The sequence below is a fragment of the Calypte anna genome, chromosome 8, assembly GCF_003957555.1.
Source record: "Calypte anna isolate BGI_N300 chromosome 8, bCalAnn1_v1.p, whole genome shotgun sequence".
Classification (NCBI taxonomy): Eukaryota; Metazoa; Chordata; class Aves; order Apodiformes; family Trochilidae; genus Calypte; species Calypte anna.
Window position 1 is genome coordinate 14,467,200 of NC_044254.1, and position 20,211 is coordinate 14,487,410.

Here is a 20,211-nt window from a genome sequence, read left to right on the forward strand (position 1 = left end):
GCCAAGAAAGGAACCAAACATTGCTGTGTGATTGCAGCCACTGCTGCCAGAATCTGCAGCTGAATCAAACTTCTTGTATCTGCTGATAGATCTAAAAGAACCCCTGCCAACACTGGAGTATGTCTATTAACCTCATCCTAGGTGAGTTAAACTAATAAGAGTCTCCATGGGTTTATGCTGTCCTCCAGCCTTGAAAAAAAGGTAAGCGAGATCCAGGGAAGTAATTGGTGAATGTATCCAGCACAGGCAGAGGCAGAAGATCCTTACATCCCCCTGCTGCCAAGAACATCTGCTCATAAATTAGAAACCAGAAAGTACTTAGAAAAAAGCAAATAAATGTGGTTATTTGCCCTGGAAGTATTAAATATATATATACATATATACATATATACAAAATTACATTTTAATGATAGTACAGACTCTGGAATCTATTATTCAGTCTTTGTTAGCATAAATGCCACATGTTTTTCAACTTTTAATTTCTCTTTTTGTTAGGCAATGTGATTCTATGGCAATTTTTTCTCTCTTTAGCACCAGCTTGAGACAAATCTCTTCATGCTGTTGTGCCCTTTAGGAATACTGTCAAATTCAATCATGCAGGACTCATGAGTCTTGCACTAACATGAAGAGATTGATTTTAAAACCGTGGGACTAAAGTCCTTTTTTCTGTTTTTCATTTCCATTTCCATACCTTAACCATTTTACACAGAAGCTGCAATTGCCAGCTTTACTCTCACATGCAAATGAGCATTTCCCAGTGCTATGCAGCTCCAGAACAATGCACTTGGATATGGCAGTGACTCTCTCTGCTAATATTTTCTGACCAGTTATATCTGAAATGTCACAAATTATTGTGGTGTCAGAAAACATACCAGAATATAGCATCATCTACAGTCTATTTAAAGAGAGTTAAAAATAGATTCAAAAATTACCTCAGGCAAAGATGCAGAGGAATCCTTGACATTTTATAAACTGGGTCTTGTTCAAAAAAAGTATACTTTAAAAAAATCAATAGAAGATACATATTTAAGAATAAGAATGTAGGCTCTTCTGCACGATGGAAAAGTTTGAAATGTATTGATGAGTCAGCTGATGTGTAGTAAAAAGGGCTTATGTAAACCTTGACTTATAGACAGAGTGCAGATGTTAATGGTGTCAGTTTTTACCTGTATGTGCAAATTGCTGAAGATGATTAAGGCATGGTGTGCACAGTGCTGATGCTCACATTGCAATATGGATACTGAAAAAATGGAGTAGGAAGAAGAGTTAACAGAGATAACATTGTGCTTTTGCTCCACTGTCTGACATAAGATGGAATCTGGTAACCTCAGTTACTGAATAATTGTGTTGTCACTGGGAATACTCACACATGTAAAATGAGCAGGATTTGGCCCTTTGGTCATATTTTTGTAATAAAAGATAAAATGAGAATTTTTAGGAAACTGCAGCTTATGACCATAATATTTATGAGTCTGTCAGGAGTGGACTGTAAAATTTCATATTATTTAATTCTTCACTCTGACACTAAAGCATCATTTCATTTATATGCAAATAAGAATATACTCCACTGCTGTTTCTTCACTGAAGAAGCTGTTTGAATTATTCACATTTTATTAATAAAGCTTCATAAATAAGTATTTTTTCTCCTTGATTGGTAGTGGCCAGGGGAGAGAATCTATTTATCAGGCTTTGTTACTATGAGATTCACAACAAAATATGAAGATTTATGGAGTACATAATTAAATGTTATGTGATTGTAATGGAAACATTGGGTTATCCAGATGAAATGCTCTTTTCTTTATGCATTTCTCCATGGCAGAGGCACTTTCTGGCAAATGGGCTAAACCTATCCCCATCTAAGTTCCAAGAACTGCCTGTAAAAGGAGCAGAGTTATTTAACACCTTTTTCTGATAATACACACTGAAATAGTTATTAATAATTAAAAGATGTCTAAGGAAGACTGAAAGGAATTCCAGGGAGAAGCACACCTGGAAAATGCTGAGAGGCTCTGGTCAGCAGGCTTGAGGATCAGCTGCAGGTGTGACAGTGCAATCCACTGCCTGCAACTGCCTTGCCTTCAAACCATTATTTGTGTCCTGCATTTAATGTTCCCTTTGGGCACAGATCATAGAGCACTCCAGTGTTGAAAGTTCTACCCTGTGCTGCAGGGAGGTTGCCTATGGGGCTGAGCCCAGCACTGAACCCTGGTATAGGACTGGTAGGGCTGCAACCTCCCACTGGCTTTGGACAGAAGGGGGATGCCCTGATGCTCTGCTTAGTCAAGGCATCACCTTCTTCATATGCAGCAGGGATGACTCCAGGGACCCTGGTATTTTTTGCAGTAAAATCAGCAAGTTACAGAGACTAAAGTGGCTAAAAGAAGTCTCTGTAAATTGCTTTGCTGAAATATGGGTCTGTATATTGCAGTTAAAATAGGTACTTTTAAAAATACTGGCACTCAAGCCTCCTTGTGGAGAGGGAGTGTGGGACAGTGTGAGCATCACAGTCATGAAACATCCAGTGCTATCACACAACAGAGGGCACTTGGGGTGCCTACAGATGACCAGAACCAACAAAATTTTTGCCAGCACCTCAATGTTCTTCTTGTGGTAAGGGGCCCAAAAATAAACACAGTATCTGAGATGCAGGAGGACAATCTAAAATCTAGAAAGTAAAGTTGTAGACTATTTGCAACATTCCAATAAGGCTAGAATTAAAAGTACAGATGAGTTCAAAAAACATGCACTCTTCAATTACATAGTTTCACCTACTGGATTCAGCAAATATTGAATCTGAAGGCATCAGTTGTCACCTGCACATCACATAATTTTTGGGGGCCTGAGTGGAAGAGAAGTTACTGATCATAAAATTCATAAGCAGTTGCTTCTCTGTTCCTGGTAGAGGACAGATGCTAATTTCACTACTGAAATGAATGGAAATTATACTTTTAGCTCTGGAAAGGGAGGGAAAGCAGAGATGTTAATACAATTTCTTAAATTTTTTCTTCCCTTTTTCTTGGAAGTGCTTACATACATTCAGATTTGCCAGGGCCCTGAGGATGCTGATGGGCCTGATCAGACCTGATGACCCCCACCTGGGGCCTTTACTCCCTCCTCCTTCCCCTCCCCCCAGGCCCTATTTCAGCCCAGACTGCTGCAGCCCTCCTGGCCTCCAGCTCCCCACAGCCCTGCTTGGCCATGGTCCCAACATGTGGGCTAATGTTCTGGCCCAGTCTCGTGTGGTCCTTGTGCTCAGAGAGGAGCCAGATGGGTGCTGGGGGTTAGCATGGCTGCGCCCCTGCCCAACTCCCTGTGTGGGAGCAGTGGGGTGAGCCCTGGCTATGAGGTGCTTCATCATGGGGATCCCTCCCACCTCCCAGCACTAAGAGAGCTGCCAGTCTTCAATGTGCCCTGACAAGAATATTATTATAATTTTTATTTGAGGGAGAAATCTAGCACTCATCATCTCAGTTCTCCATGATTTCTCTTAAAGATTCTCTATGGAAGCCTTCCAGACAGGTAGCTCTCTACTCGTGCTTTTCCAGCCTAGCAGCCCTCAGCATGAAACTGTGTGTGCTCTGGGTTTAGACTCCCAGGTCCTTTGGCCAGAGACAGCACATACAGAAATTTAAATCAGGAACCATACATCTTAGTCCGGACAACTAAGGAGCCTGATTTTTTAGGCTCTCCCAGCCCAGCAGTAAATCAGAACAATTGCTGAGTCTGGGTTCTGCAGTACTGGTAGCATTCTTCTGTTGGCACTTCAGTTTTTCCCTTGGGGCAACAATACTAAAATCTGAGAAAAGCAATTAATTTCTTGCAATCTGTTCATACTGAAAGCAGTCATGCCTCCAACTCAATTGTCTCCAATACTACTGCAGTGCCTACCAGCTACCATAGGGATAATAGTTATTAGACTTGTGTATTGGACAGATAACCTTTTTTTCCCTTTTTTCAGTTTTTTCTTCTTTTTTTCTTTCTTTTTTCTGTTTCTTTCTCTTTTCTTTTTTCTTTTCTTTTTTCTTTTTTTTCCTTACTCTCATCTACCAGTAATGAAATGAAAACTAGCTTAATTGTTTCGATACAAAAAGCTACAGTAAGCTGACTTTCCTAGTTACATGCAGAGGTGGTCACTTCTGTGAGGTGGTGAAGGAAAATTACGTTGAAGTTTACTGTGGCTTCTGTCCCTTGTGGCATATGTGGGTCTGTGTCAGGATGCAGCAGAAGGCTCTTCTTGGCCTCTTGCACAGGGAGGACAGTGACACCACAGAGGTGTGGTAAGGCTGCTCTGTTTCTTCTCCTCCTGGCATGGGAAGCGTGCTGTGCTTCCAGGCTGGGGACCTCTGGCAAGTAAGCAGGAGCCCTGCTTTCCTTGTTACCAAGTTACATGTCTGGGAATATGGGACAAGTTCTCTCCAAGCAGATGAGGAACAGTACCAAGTAGCACATACATCTTCATCTGGAATGAGCAGGACAGTCATCTAAAAGTTAAAAACTATCTTTTTTGAACACTCAAATGCACTTATTCTCCAATGTTACTCTAAGCACAGAAACTCATCTGGAAAAGTCATATTGCCTTGCCCATTTTTGGTTGCCTGCTTTCTGTTGTTGTATGCTCTATAGGGTGCCAGGTAGTATGTGCAGTTTTCCAAAAGTCCTCCCACACGGTGCCATTTTTGGAATTTGTGGAGCTCTCTCATATCCGGCATGAGGAAATACGTTAGTGCTGTAATTTGGTGTGGGCATACTCCAAATAAAGGGTTTGATTGCACATGAGGTTTCCAGGGCAGAATTTTGAGGCCTATGTTCTGATTTCTTGTTGTTGTTGTTGTTGTTCACTCTGTGGTATGCAAGCCACAGGACCATATAGCATAGCTACATAAATGTGTGAGCTGATTATGCAACTGCTTCCTATTATAACTAAAAAATATAGAAATCATGAGTTAAATGGATCAAAAATAATGTTACTGTTCAAGCAAGCTGCAAGCCCAAACACTTGCCTGTGAAAAGTGAAATATTGTTGTCCAACATGCATTTCCAAAATATCTATGTTAAGAAGATAACTGAAAATTAATTTAATTCATGAGTAACACAGAGAGGTGCACCAGTTCTTTTGCCTAACTGGAAATGGACTTGCAGCTTGCAACCCTGAAAGTGGAATGAGGGAAGCAATGGTGGCTGTTCACACATCATCCGTAGGAATTTTCAGGTACCTAGTGGCTCACACATGTATTCCACAAACACGAGGTATTGAGATGTCACTAGTTTTGTACAAACATGGTAGTAAATTGACATCTATGCAAGTCCATGGAACTCTTCAGATGCTGCTCACTGTCATAGCAATCTCTTTTATTCTCTCTTTTGTCCCTCTGTTAACTGGATTTTGTAACAAAATAAAAGCATTGCTCAAGCAGGTATTATTGTACGAAGTTTGATAACAAATAGGTAAGCAGCAGGATTTGGATGGAAGGATCAAAAAAGTGATGCATGTTTGTTTGCTTGTTTGTTTCAGATAGCAGAAGCAGCTTAGCAGCAGTTTTTATAAATAATGCTGGTAAAAACGAACAGAATGGAGAATGGTGCTAACCAGGGGAAAAACTCGCAGGAACACCGCAGCTTTAATTTGGAGTCCCTAGGGAAAGCTGACAAGTCTTAATATTTGTCCTAGTAACAAGGGTTTTTTAAGCTGTTGTGGGAACATACAACTTAGCAGGATGCCTTCCTTCAGAGTTTTATGAGTAAGGGAAAAGACATACAGCAATTGTAATGCCTCCCCTCTCCTATGAACATCACTTTTCATGCCAGAAGAATGTCTGAGAAGTTTCTCCATCACAATCCTTATTATATTCAGTGTTTTTGTAGACACAGGCTTGTATTCTAACCATTCCCTCTCAATTTGAAAATCCAATTTCCTGTTGTTTTTATCCAAAATACACCCTTTGGACACAGTTAGGGGTATTCTTTGTCATAGACCCTGTTTATCCTGGGGCATTTTTGCATAGCAGCGACCAGTGGAATCCTATTCTCCTGACTTCATCTGCATTTGTACATATACAATGCAAACAAAGCTGTGATTAACACTTACTTGACAGCATTCAGTACCCACACAGCCCTGATGAAAGTTACTTCCAGAGAAGTGGAGTGGAAAGGCAGGATTTTAGATGAAAAGGTAGTCTGGAGAAAATCCACGTAGGAAAACGAGGAGAGACATTTTGAACAGATCCTGAAATCAAAGAAGAGCTGGCAGAGATAGCTGAAGATGAAAATGGTCATATGTTTACATTAAAATTTGCCTTGAGTGGATTAATTTTAATGTTTCTGCTGGGTGCATATATTGAGAACCATTAAGGTCAAAATACAAGCATTTCAAATTAGGAAAGCAAGTAGCTTCAACAATAACTTTAAGTAATTATATTTCTTAACAGGAGATTTCAGTGAGAATGAAATTGTGGTAGAAAAATAGATGACTAGAGCACCGAGAGCAGTAATACTCAGCCAGAGGAGGTAGAGGGAGAGGAAGACAGCCACAGTCAAGGATGAAATCAGCATTACAGACAGAAGAGACAACCATTAGGTCAGAATGGAGCAAAACAAAAGAGAATGAGCACTGCATGTATAATATATGTAACAGGCAGAGCCAAATTCTGCCTGAGCTTACATCAATACAACGTCATTGGCTGAAACCTCTTAACACAATGTCACTTTCAATACTATCTAACAACAGACATGCAGCTTTTATTTAAATCAGTGCACAAAGCTAAACTTCCCACTATCTTATGCTGTTTATAGGCAATTGTATCTTCACAGTTCCATTTTTGTTACTATTGTGGTATTTCAGATACTGATGAATTTCTTTTCCTGTGTATCCTCAATGAGTAAACATTTACCTGTTTCACATGTAAGTTCTGCTTTAGCAAGATTAAAGTTTTCAAATTAAAAGCTCATTTTAGGAAAGCATGATACTCTGAAATTGCTTTAACAGTATACTATTTTTTGTAGATTTAAAAACTATGAATTCTGTGTACATTGTACTCATCAATGTCCATTTTAAAATATTTAGGTTTTTTCACTGCATTAGTAACATTTTCCATGAGTGATAGAGCATCAGCTCCCAGAATCAGTAAGCAGGAAAACTGACTTTGCTTGAAACATATCTCATATCATTTATACCTTTACCATCTGTATTATTTTGAAGCTGTAACTGAGGTGAGAACAGTCAGCTTAATCTAACATCTGGTTTTGTATACAAGAAAAACTGCCCACATATGTTATTACAGTTTATGCATGTCTGTGTGCACACAAGGCTTTACTACCTAAAGCAAGAAGACATTACAGGTATTTATGGTTCTAAACACCAGCTCTTTTATTCTTGTTGTTTGGCAACAAACTACAGATTATTTTACAAACAGCCAAACAGAACCAGCAAACCTTTCCAAGCCTACCCCTCCCACAGTAAAGTGACTGGTATGGACAAATCTTTGCCCTTGCTCAGGATCCCCAGGACACTTTGCCTCTAACTTAAGAATAAGTTTAAAATCAAAAATTGAAAGTTGTAAATCTTTAAAAGCTGCCAAAAAGACCTGCCACCAAAGCTACTTTTACTTATGATATTAGCTTAGCATTATAGACAAGCCTGTATTTACTCCTTGTACACATCAGTGTTAAAGAGATAGAATTAACCCCTCATTTCACAAGATTTAACAGAGTACACGTTGCTGACTGGTACTGTTGTTTTCCATGTGCAAGCCACCTTTCTGGCTCTGTAGAGCTACCAACACAAGAACACAGAACAGCAGTTCATAAGCAAACTGTTCCATACCCCCATACAGAAGAAGCAAGCAGCACACACACAGACAGTGATGCTGAGCCCTGAGCACCCCAGAGAGGTGTTTGGGGTCGTGGTGGGCTCGGGAGCAGCTCGGAGCCCCCAGCAGACAGTAGTGCTGGGCCCCAGACCAAAGCACTCTGCCAAAGAGAGAAGTTTTATACTGAAAGGAAAGTAATACATCTATCACTTAAGGCATCTAGCTTATTAAAACTGAGGATAGCACTATGGAAAAGGGGGTTCTTTCAGAAAATTGCCTGTGGACTGTATTTTAATGTTCTGAAGCTGTTCCCTCCAGCTATTTTCTACAATACCCTGTTTTCTTGAGTTTCAGAAGTACTAATGATTCAGGGGTGCAGAATCACAGAAAGCTCCTAAACTCAGTTTATATTCCCCTCTGCTGCCTTGAAGTCCTGTTTCCAGCTAGTGTTTCAGAACTGTAGAGCATTTTGAAGTTAACTGTTACCTTCTCTGAAAGGAATTCCCTTTAAAGCAGAGAAACTGGATGACTGTGATTGAAGTATTTTTTCTCTTTTTCCTGAGAACTGGTAGATTAATAACCTAGCAGCTTGGTTTAATGCACCAATTAGTACTGAAATGTAGCATCTTCTTTTGTCTTTAGTGTTATGGGTTCCCCCCCCCCCTTCCCTGATATTTCTTGTGGGTTTTGCTGTTTAAAATAGTGGTTATTTGAAATGTCATGAATATCCAATAGGAATTTATGAAGTAGCAAGCCCCTCCTCCTGATTAATATTAAGACAGTGGGGTTTTGAATCCTTTCCAAATATGTGGCCAACAGTTCTTGGTGCAACCTCAGAATGTAACATAAAATGCCATTTCATGCAAATTTCAACTAGGTATGACTTCAGATACATACTGCATACTGTCTAGCTACATAAGTCATCATGGTAAAGATGGATTGGTTTAATGACAGCAGCAAATAAGATTTCCACTATCAAAATAAAACTACAGAAATGTAGATAGTGCAAAGATGTAACAGAAATTAAGAGAAAAAAAGCAATGCTGCAAAAATTTAATTTTAATGCCATTTTCTCCAAAACTGTTTAGAATTAATTAGAAATTACTGAAACATTGTGGATGTAATGCCATGTTCTGCTGAAATGTCACTCTAACCAGTATATTCCACCTGAAGATACCCCCAAGGTTTTGATGGCATGTCCCAAAACAATTGGATATTTTTAAAAGGGAAGCCACCTGAGGTACTATAATTTTATGAGGATGAAAATTATTTTTCAATCAGCTCCTGGCAGAAATGCACCTCTTATTCCTCCATTCCACTGCTTTAATTACTATGTGGCATTGATGGTGATAATGGTTTTCCACTAACTTTTGTTCATCTGTCTTTTGTCAGCAATGAAAGCTGTCCTCTTGGAGCACAGACTTGATTCTGCCCTACTTCACCACATCATCTGAAATGATCTTCAACAGAAAGATGGCAGTTTTAACAAAATAAAGCACAGTGTTATTAGGGTAAATATCTCAAGCATTATCCTGAATCTGTACCAAACTCTCTAAAGTGTAAAGACAAAGCCAACCAAACTGCCTAGCACTTGTATCATGTATCTTAAAGTACTACACTTGGGTTACTATGAGGACAATGCCTGTGGGCATCTCACAAATCAGCAAAGGAATCACTAGTTACAACAGTTAAAAATCCTTGTGTTTTGCTACCAGAGAAGGGAGGCAATGGTTATTGGGAAATTAGTCCGAGTCCTTGATATTCCATGTGTCTCAATGATATAATGTACAAATGTTTATCTGGCAGGAAAGGAGTAACAGTCAAAATGCTTATCTCAAGGTGGACATGTAGCAGTGGTGGTCTCAAAGGGAGAGTATCTTGTTCCCCAAGATAATTGCTGTAGATTAAATTTTGCTTTTAGAAGCACACGTACTACATGTGTGTGCTTCTGTGTCTAGGTTTCCAGTGTGTGTTGCCCTGTATTTAACCCCGAGACACATTTCATGCTCTCAGTGTCAGGCAGGAAAGAGCAGGTGACACCCAGCTCTTATTTGCAACCCTTGAAATACACACAAAGTACACTCCAGGAACTCATGACAAAGCAGAAAGTCTCTGAAAGACTGCAAATTACCATATCTTAAAATATTGGACTATATGTGGGGAAATAGGAATTCATTTTTGAAACACAAAATGGCACCAGATCTTCTTTTGGGAACTGGGAAATGCAGGAGCTTTCCAACCCAGGGAGACAGGAGCCAGATACCCCTGTCAGGAGTCTCTGGAGTCTGGAGTCTCATCCACTTTCAGCCCTCCCCTATTCCTCTTTTGTTTCTTTGCTCTGCCGAGTAGAAAAACTCCACAAACCTCTTCCACTGTGCCGGTGTCCACTGTTCTATTGCACAGTTATTGTTATGGTAATAGAGCTTTGCTCCACCATAATAATTTTGTTGTCTCTCTTGGCTCTCCTTTTGCACCTGCAAGCTCCACAGAAGAGCTCTCAGCTGCAGCGTGCTGACTGGCAACACGATAAATACCTGCTCTAAAAATGCATGAACACTGGGCTTACATCTCAATGCTTTGGTGCATTTCTCTTATTCACGCTTCGGGTTTTTTTTTAAATTACTGTTGTTTCCAATTAATACTGTGAGTTTATCTGAGTTAATTCCAAGTTCTGTAGATCTATATCCTGTACCCCGTGCACTGGTGATTAAGATTCTTACCCATCCGCCTGCAGTAGCTGGGAGGAATGATTTGGCACTGTGACTTCTTGCTGTTTTGTTGGTTTTTTTTTTTTTTCTTAGAGAGGATTTATCCTAACACTTTGTTTTCCCTGGTACTCCTGCTGTTGCCACCTCTATTGCCCAAGGAAATGCTTCTGCCTCAAATCCCTCTGCTTCCAAAGCCTTTCTGCAGACTGTGAATATAGGCCAAAGGTCACACTTTGGAGTAAACAGAGGAGGTGGAGAGAAAAGAGGAAGTTACAGGTCTGGAAAAGGGGGCATCTCAGTGACATTTAATGGCTTTTTACATGCAGTAGCTCCTGCTGGAGATTCTTAGACTCCCTGGTCATACAGCTGTGGTTCTGTAGGGGCTAAAGCCAAGAGACAAAACAGTTATGGTGACAGGAGATATGTAACATTCTTCTGATATTTAGGTAGTATTTTAATTAGCTAAAAATATATGAGAAAAGAAGTCTATCAGAAAATTCTCAAGAATTGAACAAACCTTTGTTGTCACAAAGAATTTTTTTTTCACACAGAGTATTTTGTAGTCATTTTATGAAGAACCATAGAATCACAGAATCACAGAATAGTTTGGGTCTTAATCTTTTAGTTTCTTTCATACTAAATGAAACACTTCTACCAATTTAGCATAATTAGAATGTGAACAATTTACCTTTTTAAAATATTTGTTTGACCCTTTGTGTCCTCTTGCAAATGTGATCCAAATATCACTGATGTCACTAGAAATACTTTGGTTGTTTATAGTGGATATTTGGTTGTGTTCCTTTGCACTAATTAAATATTTAGACATGAATGCACACGAATATATTCTCTTCTAGCCTAGGGGAATGCAGTGATTTGGTGGAGGTAGGAGATAAGGGTGGTGTCTCCCAACACTCAGGTGATTTTCCTGAGCCATACAGTCATGTTGGTAGATATACCAACATTATTTCTCCAGAAGGTTTAATTATTCCATACTGTTTCAAATGGTTTTACCATGAAAATGTGAGACAAGATATGGACTGAAATAATTTCATAAAAAGGAAAGGGATCTTGAGTGAATATTGTAACTATATTGCTGTTTGGAAAAATGAAAAGGGAGAACCCTGCCACACTTTTTAGTGGCTTGGTAGATTCTGTAAATTCCCAAGTCTTCCCCAGAATTACATAGGAAGCCAAGGATTTCAGTTTTCCACTGGACATTCCAGCAGAAGGCACAAAACTGTCAGAGCCTTATGGCATCCTGAGCTCTTCTATGGATACAGCCTCATTCCACTGATCATTCCATCTCTCTTCATTCATTTAAATATGTATGTCCTCTTCTGAATATTTTACAAAAAAACTAACCAGTAGGTCTGTATGGTCTGAATTAGTACATGAAAGGGCTGATTAGTGAATTGCTGCACTAAATATGCAAATTACAAAGTTTTCTTTGTGGCTTTTTATGAGAATATGTTTTTAAAACTTCATCAATGTCAATGTGTCAGCCTGCATTTCTCTGTGAAATCTTGAAACTGCTCTTTCATCTGCGTTGTAAACACATCAACAAGTATGTAGAACGTCTTGACTTTGAAATGCTGTCACCTACTTTCTGTATCGTTGTCAGTTGTTAGCTTGTTATATGTTTCTCATATCTAACTCTGTTTCTTTTGGTAGGTGTCAACATACTGTATTTTTCAACGGCACTCCTTGCTGCCTCTTCCACAGTTCTGTGTGACAGAAGTTTTTCTTTGCAACATGTTGATATCTCAGGTTCTCCATGGTCATCAAAGCAATTGTGCTTCTTTGAAGATAAGTCTTGTCTGTGTAAACCATCTTCAGTGTTTTGTGCCAGAGTACAGTGGAATTTTGAATTCAAATGTTTTCGTGATGGTGAGAAGTCCCCAAGCTTCAGTCATTGCCTTTACTCCTTAGTTGGGAAATCTCCCAGAACATGTTCAATCTAATACAATACCTATTCCTGATGTGCCCTGCAATGTGGGGTCCACACTTTATTTGGTAAAATTTCTTAAATGTGAGTGTGCTCCAGCTTTCTATTGTGCTGCTTCTCATGTAATTATCTGTTTTATTTTGGATTTTTTTTTCAGAAGATAACATGGTAAAATTGCCTCAAGTGCCCCAACTGAAAGCTAAACATCTGCACAAGGTATTGCACTGCAGAATGTAAGACATTTGCTATTTTAATGTTTTGTATTTATTTCACAAGGATTTTCAGTCCAAAGGTACAACATTGTTGATGTTCACAAAGCTGCCAATTTGCTTAAATTGGAAAAAATATTATGTTAAAATGCTTTCAAGACTTGTGCTGTAACATTACATGGAACTGTACGAGAAGGTCAGTGAACCCAAAAAATATGAAGTCCTCAGCATAATGGATAATTTAGTATTAAATAGATATTTTAATACTAGATACTTGTATAATTCTTGTGTGTACTATAATGTCAATATCTTCTTGTGCCTACAACAGTACACTTTCCTTACACCTTCCAAAGGCCCACATCACATTAAATTCCTAAGTCAATACATTCCAAGGGCTATAAAACACCTAGCATCTGATATGGAGTCAGGAGGGTTGGCTTTTGTCCCTTCCATCTGCAAGGATAATTACTATTTCTGCACTTGTACTTCCTACGTATTGTTACTTGCTCTGCAGTAACATCTTAAACCTCTCCTCAGGACCAGACTGCACTTTGTTAGCTGTGTATGATATACAGTTTTGCACTTAACCTTTTTGTGATGCAATCAATAAATACTATTTTATTATCAAGCATAACATACTTAAATTTAAAATCATAAAGCTTGAGCCAATGTTCTTTATGATCATAAAAGTTGAAATAGTTAAGTATGGAAGAAAATACAAAGTTAAGGAGTTTATGCTTGTGGGATATTTAGAAAGCAATGGACACATAATGAGCAATCCAGAAACAATGGGACTATTAATCTGTGAGTCAGAGATCTGTGCAAGTAGCAAACCTCAAGGACATTACAAGCACAGGAGACCTCAAGGATGTAGTGAAGAAACAAAGTTGTTACAAGTCTGATGAAGCAAGCACAAAAAAGCAGAATAAAGTTTGGCATAGGTGACTGAAAGCAGGGTAAAAGAATATTGGCAGAGAGAATCTTCGCGTGATCAGAAGATCTTATCCAATGGAATTATTGCTTTACGTGCATGGACAGCACATCCAAACCCATCAACGAATGGCTTGCTCATGAGCAAGAGCCAGAAAGAAAATATGAACTGAGCTATCTAGGCAATAAAGTGCCTTTTTCTTGATCATATTGGTCGTGTGCAGTGTCCATGACTTCTGTGTCAGCGTATGCTTTCTACTTCAACACAAGGAGAATAAACCTCATGTGTGAAGAGACATCACGGCATGAACTTTTCCCCTATCAGTTAAGATCATGTTCCGAATAACTAACAGAAATATTTTCTAGCTATGGTATGTTTCAAACCATGGCTTTGAAACAGAAATGAACCAGAGATCAAACAAAACCTGTATACATGGACCTACTTTGAAAAAGCTAAGTATCTGTAGAGTGTTTGGATCATATGGTCTGCAGAAATTTAACTGGCATATTGTTGGTGTTTAACTTAAAATGTACAGCACAGCTACCCTATGGAAAGGTTACTAGAAATAACTGAGTAAGCAGGATGTCATCCGAGTTTAAAATTATCAGAACTATCTCTAGAATATGTATGTGTCGTAGCCCTGACTACATCAAGATGTTAATGACACTGGCTGGACCCCATTCACCTCATGTGGAACATACTGCTTCTTTAAACACAGTTTATGTGGTTGAGTTGCTTTACTCCACCTTAATCAGCATAAATTTAGTAATTAGGATGGGATTAGGAGATTAGGAAGGAAGAAAGGAAGTAAGATATGCTTTTGTAAAAATCTTTGAATAAGCATTTCAGGGAGAACAGCAGCTAAAATATTTGTTTCTTTTTTTCTAAAGACAATGAAGTGGATACAATGCCCCCGGAAATAAATTTCCTTGAGGAAGACTTAGACAGCTTCTAAGGGACCATAGTGTCATGCAAAGAATCAGGGTCTTTAAATAGTATGTAATTTGTACATGATAAGATTTGTTCAGGGTGGAGTTGTGAATGTGAAATGTGCTTGGTTTTTAAATTTGAAGATGCTAATACTGTACACAATGAAAATGTCTCTCGGTGGTTAGTATATGCTAGAGGGGGTCAATGGAAGTAGTTAATCTCATAAATTAAAAAATGAATGAGTAAGAATTCGAAAAAAGAAAAAAGTGTCAAAAAGCAGAGGTAAAACCATTTTCCACATCTCATAATGAAAAAAAAAAAAAAAAAAGTGTTAAATGTCTTTAACTTTAGCCACATAAAAACCAAAGTTCGAGAGCTAAACTTCCTGGGGAAGCGCATGTTAGGGGCAAGGTAAGAGCAGGCTGCTTGCTGCAGCCCTGGGGAGCAGTGCCTTGTATCAGGTCTGGGAGATCCCCTCCGGCAGGCAGGCAGAGCAGTATTGTGAGGTCCCAGCGGGAGCTGCGTTTAGCTCTCCTAAGACCCAATCTTGCAAACGCTTATGCACATGAGTAATTTCAGCTGCCACGAATCAACTTATTCACCTGTTTTAAGTTTTTGTAAGTGTGGTACAGCATCAGGCCCACATTTGTAAATGCTAGACAACAGGATAAAATGGAAGAAACTCTCCTTTTCCTCATCTGAACAGCTCAGGTTTTGCAGTATTTTTATTCACCATTTTTGACAGGAAAAGGCTACAGATTCAAAATTTTGTTTGTATTATTCTTGAATCTTACAGTTTCTTAGTGAATCATTGCAACCACCTTAAGCACATGGGAAAATAATACAATCCAGGGGTTGCTTGTGATTGTAATTAACAGTGATTTTTATTATGAGGAAGGTCAGTTTTTAGAGACCACTGTTTTTATCACCTCTTTGAAGCTATGAATGAAGCTGAACAAAGGAAACTGAGTAAAGACACCAATGACTGTCATCCCACTTATGTTTCGGTACATTCCTACATTTAATTTGTTTGTAGCTCCTTTATTGAATTTTTAAGTTCTGGAGAAAACTGAATCTTCAAAGAGCTTTGTAAGTATGAGTATTATTTTGTTATCCTATGGATCACTGACCAATGTCTGGTGTTCGTGATTTTCTAGTTGCGTTGCTCCAGAACATGCAGCTTTATGGCTTAGTATGTGATCTCCACGAGCTGGAAAGACTCAAAACATATGGCAGATCAGATGTTAGGCTTGGGGAAAATCAAAAATTAAACTGTCTCAGAGCAGTTGAGAGACTGCTTTAGTATATATTTTATGTGATTTGTGTGTGTGTTGAGGGAGATGTCACCCAGGGAAGGGAATCGAAGAAAAAATAGCTTTAAAAAACGAACTGTTTGTATTATCGCTTTAAACTTTAAAGTCTGGTCAGCTAAAAGCAGATGTTGTGAACTAAGATGGAAACTTGCCTGAGGCCAGAATCAAAGAAGGCATTCTCTAATAGTAAGAAGTAAAAATGCTTTCTGGTTTTAGAATTTACTATAAGCACAAAATGAATGCTTATAAGCACAAACATTTTCCCACTTGTATTCAAATTACTGAATAATACTGATGGCTTCGGAATTTAATTTAATACAATTAGCAATCCTGATTGTATTCTAAGATCTTTATCATAAAATCTTTTGTTTTTCTGTGCTGGCCAAGATCCTGTCATGTTGGAAGTAGGAATGCAGTGCTTCTTACTCTTGGCTGTCTGCCCAGTAATTAGACGGGGAGGTGGATTAAAGCATCTAAACATGTGGTGTAAATTTTGGAATACTGTAATATGACACAGTTCTGCTGCGAGTCTTTTTAAGAGGAGAATAATAAAGGAAAGACCTCACATACACAGAATTGTAAAAATAACCATAACCTTTTCTGCATGCTTTTAATTGACCTGTGCTTGTACAGTTTGAGAGAATGAACTTAAAGTATGACTAAGAATTTGAAATGGAAAGTTAAAAATTAATCAGTATTTCAAGAAAGAAAAACAAAAAGTTGATTAAGTAAAAATTATTTATGTTAAATTCAATCAATATTTGAGAAAATCTTCTGTCTTCTTTTCATCTATTTATGTATGAGGAAATATGTATTAGCAGGAGCTGCCTGCATAGTATTTGTTGAATGGCATAAAGCTTTGAACCACCTTACAGTTCAGTCTAAGACAGTTCTCCAAGGTATTTTAAATTTACTAGTTCAAAAGCTATACTCTAGTGGCATGCCCAGAACTGTAAGTTGCAATATTTCTGTGGAAAAACATAGCAACCAACTTCTGCGCTTTACAAATACTTTACCTGACATTGTTTCAATACGTATGGACTGTTTGGGGCAGCTTTGTTGCTCTAGTTCAGCAGCAGAGAGAAAAAGACATGATTTTCAGAAATCCACTAGAAAAATATTTAAAGGATCAATATTTTCAGTATGTTTGTTTATTCCTTTTCATCATCAGCTGCCTTTCTAAATAATACCAAGGTAAAATGAGAAATGACGTTTTGACAGCCAGACTAATTCCTGATAAATCCATGTTCGGACAAACTCTGGCACCACAGGAGACGCTCTAGGTTTGGGTTTTTTTCTCTTTTATTTTCTTTTGTAACGTTTTAAAAAAAATGAGGCCCTTTATTATTATTATTATTATTATTATTATTATTGGCTTCAGAATTTGAGAGTGTGGCCGGTCTGTCAGGCCAGGTCGCACTTGACCGTCAAGGCGGCCGTCCCGGAGCGGGCCCGACGCCCTCCATTTCGTGCCAGCGGGAGCCTGCAGACCGCGGCGGCGGCGAAAGGAAACCGGCGCCGGGTCGGCTCCCTCAGTCCCTGGAGGCGGCCATCCCAGGGGACGGTGCTAGGTGCCAGGAAAGGACGTGGTAGGAAAGGACGTGCTGGCGATCGCTGCCTCCCGCTTGCTCGGCCAGAATGGCGGACGGGCGCTGAAATGCGCCGTGCTGCCGAGGCGCGGTGGCATCGGGTTGGCCCCTCCGTTACCGCCATTTTGTTGGCGGCAGGCGGCTGCTGGTGAGGTGGGGACTGCTCGGTCAGGTTCTCCTTCCTCAATGGGGGCAGCCCGTCTGTGAGGGGGCTCATGGGCCCTCAGCTACAGGGAAGGAGCGCTCTGGGGTGAGGGTGCTCCGTGGCCCCTCTGGGCACCTGGAACACAGCTGGCAGCCAGCAGTTGAATTTTGTATGGGTCAGCACCCCAGGAGGTTGCGACCTTCACTTTTGTCTCCCTGGAGATCACTGAGGTGAAATTCAGGGGTCTGAGGAGAGGATTTGTTTTTAAAAGGGAGGTGAAAAACAACGGAGCTTAAAAGCAGAGCAAAACCCCTTGAGGCATGCAGTGTTCATAGTAAGTCTGTGATAAGCTCTTTCTTAAAACATTAGGAGAGGTCTTTGCTTACAGGATTTGGCAAACCTCAGTGTAAGTGTGAATAAATGTTTTGCAGTGCTCTGGCACTTAATAATTCCATTCTGCTATCTTGAATATGCATTTCTCCTTTGTTGTCGAACTGCACTGAGGGTGTTGGGAAGACCCATTTCTGTCCATCTCGGAGATGCCTTTTTTTGCCTTCCCCTCTCTTTTTATCACTACTTAATTTAAAAGTCTTGAGAGACTTTTCACTTATTTTCTGGCTGGGGATTTTGAGGAGAGTGTCCCATCTGACTGCATAAATGAGTCCTGATCCTGATCCTCCATACTGATCTCCTGTCATTTTGTGCACATAATTAAGCAATTGAAATTAGTGGAGCCAAAGAATAAATGTACAGAGAGTGGGGGCCTGAAGGGCTTGAGAGACTAAATATTGAGAGTAACAAAGACTGCTCAAGGGTGGGAACCACAAATCCAGATTATTTAAATAGAATTTGCAGAATCATAGATTGAAGGTTCCCCAGCTGAGATGCAGGAACCATTTCATACTGGTGTACAATGTTTGTAGCTCCTTGGAGCTGATGGATTGGTGGTTATTCAGTTGGATAAGTAATGAATGCTGATAATGCCTACTTGAATAGGTACAACTTGATAGTACTTGTGACAGATGCTTTCTGCTTCTACTACTGCTGCCACTACCAAAGCTGTAGAACTCTTGATTTAGATTACTGATATCAAAAGCATGTGAAGGAATGGTGGCAAAAATAACCAGCGTTGGTACATTTATTAATGTGATTTCTAAATCCTGGTTTTATTAGTATGAAGGAAAAAGTGGGAAAGGTAGTGAGGGCGTGGCAGAAGGGTGTTGCAGACTTACCCTGGAAAGGAGTGTAAGAGGGGCATTGACAGAGTTCTCCTTTGAAGTTCTAAAGCCTATATCATCTTGACTGTGTTCATAGAAAGTTTTGATCATATGTTCTATATTCTGCCAGTATTGATGAAATTTTTCTGTTTTAAATTTGAAACATTCCTCTGGAATATTTGAAGTTCGACAGCTTCTGTGGAAGTTATATATATTTGTTATATTTTTGATTCACAGCTGACAGTATAGAGTAATTAAATAAACCTGAATCCTATTTACAAAACACTCCAAAAGTTTCATATGTCACTAAAGTAATGCTGGAACACACAAAAAAAGAGTTTTCTTTGCTTTGTAGGTAAGGAAGATGGGGTTTTTTTCATTGTCACCTTATCACCAGATTGGGCCTTTATTGAGTTTTATAAACTCTTGAAGTTGATTTGGTATTTTACCATGTCAATAAATCTAAGAGGGCTAACTCATAAAATGCTTTCTGTGGTGTTCTTTTAGCGAGATCTTTGCTTTTTAAAGTGGTCATTAAATAAAACCTAAAGCTGTGGAACTTCTGAACCCAAACACACAAAGAAAACATGTCTAATACCTAGAGTTTGTGCTAAACAAAAAATGTTTAAATTTACTGATTTTTTTTAACTAGTCTGTAGGATTAATAATTATTTAAATATCTCTGGTCCTGATTTTTTAGGAAACATGTATGGAGGTGGACCCAGAACTCAATTATCCAGGCAAGTAATTTACAGATAGGCTAAAAAATAAAATCTGGTTGTAAGTTAAAATCAGTGTTAGTTTTTTTACTTAACAGAATAATTTTATTTTGTAAAAATTGAATCTGGTCATAAAACAGATAATATTTTTCCATCAGAACAGAAACAAGATGAGAAGAATAAAAATAGTCTGGATTTGTATAAAATGATCATCGCATTTTTCTTAGAAATTAAATAATTTAGCATAAACTTTATCTGAATCTTCACTCTTAACCACATTTTCCCTCCTGACATGTCATGGTAATGTAAGTTTGTTTAAAATGTAGTCCTACAGGACTTTCTGGTCATAAGTAATGGGAACCATATTTATCAGGGAAGAGATTGTGGTTTTGAAGAATGAAGGATGCAGGCAAGAGAGATAAAGGAAAAAAATACAGTTCAGTAATGGCTCTTACAAGTTTCTATTGCTTATGCAGGTTTGATTCTAGCAATATCAGTTTTACAGTCCCTTGTTCTTACTTTTGCAGATTTAAGAGACTTCTGATCTAAAAATGTTCAACTCGGCAGACTTTTCATTGGATAATTTATTTTATGAAAGACCAGATACAAATCAAAGGTAACTCTTTATTGTTAAATGTATATACTTGTTTTGTAAAATTTTTCCGCACTCTGAATAATTTCATACCAGATTTTTTTTTTT

At 38.8% G+C, this 20,211-nt stretch overlaps 1 protein-coding gene across 1 annotated transcript in view; it reads left to right on the forward strand.

Annotated features, from left to right (window-relative positions):
* Nucleotides 1-20,062: 20,062 nt before the first annotated feature.
* HFM1 (helicase for meiosis 1) overlaps nt 20,063-20,211 on the forward strand; it is a 32,563-nt gene continuing 32,414 nt past the window's right edge. The window contains exon 1 of the mRNA XM_030455431.1: nt 20,063-20,127. Coding sequence (XP_030311291.1) covers nt 20,063-20,127 — 65 coding nt within the window. The remainder of the gene's footprint in view (nt 20,128-20,211) is intronic.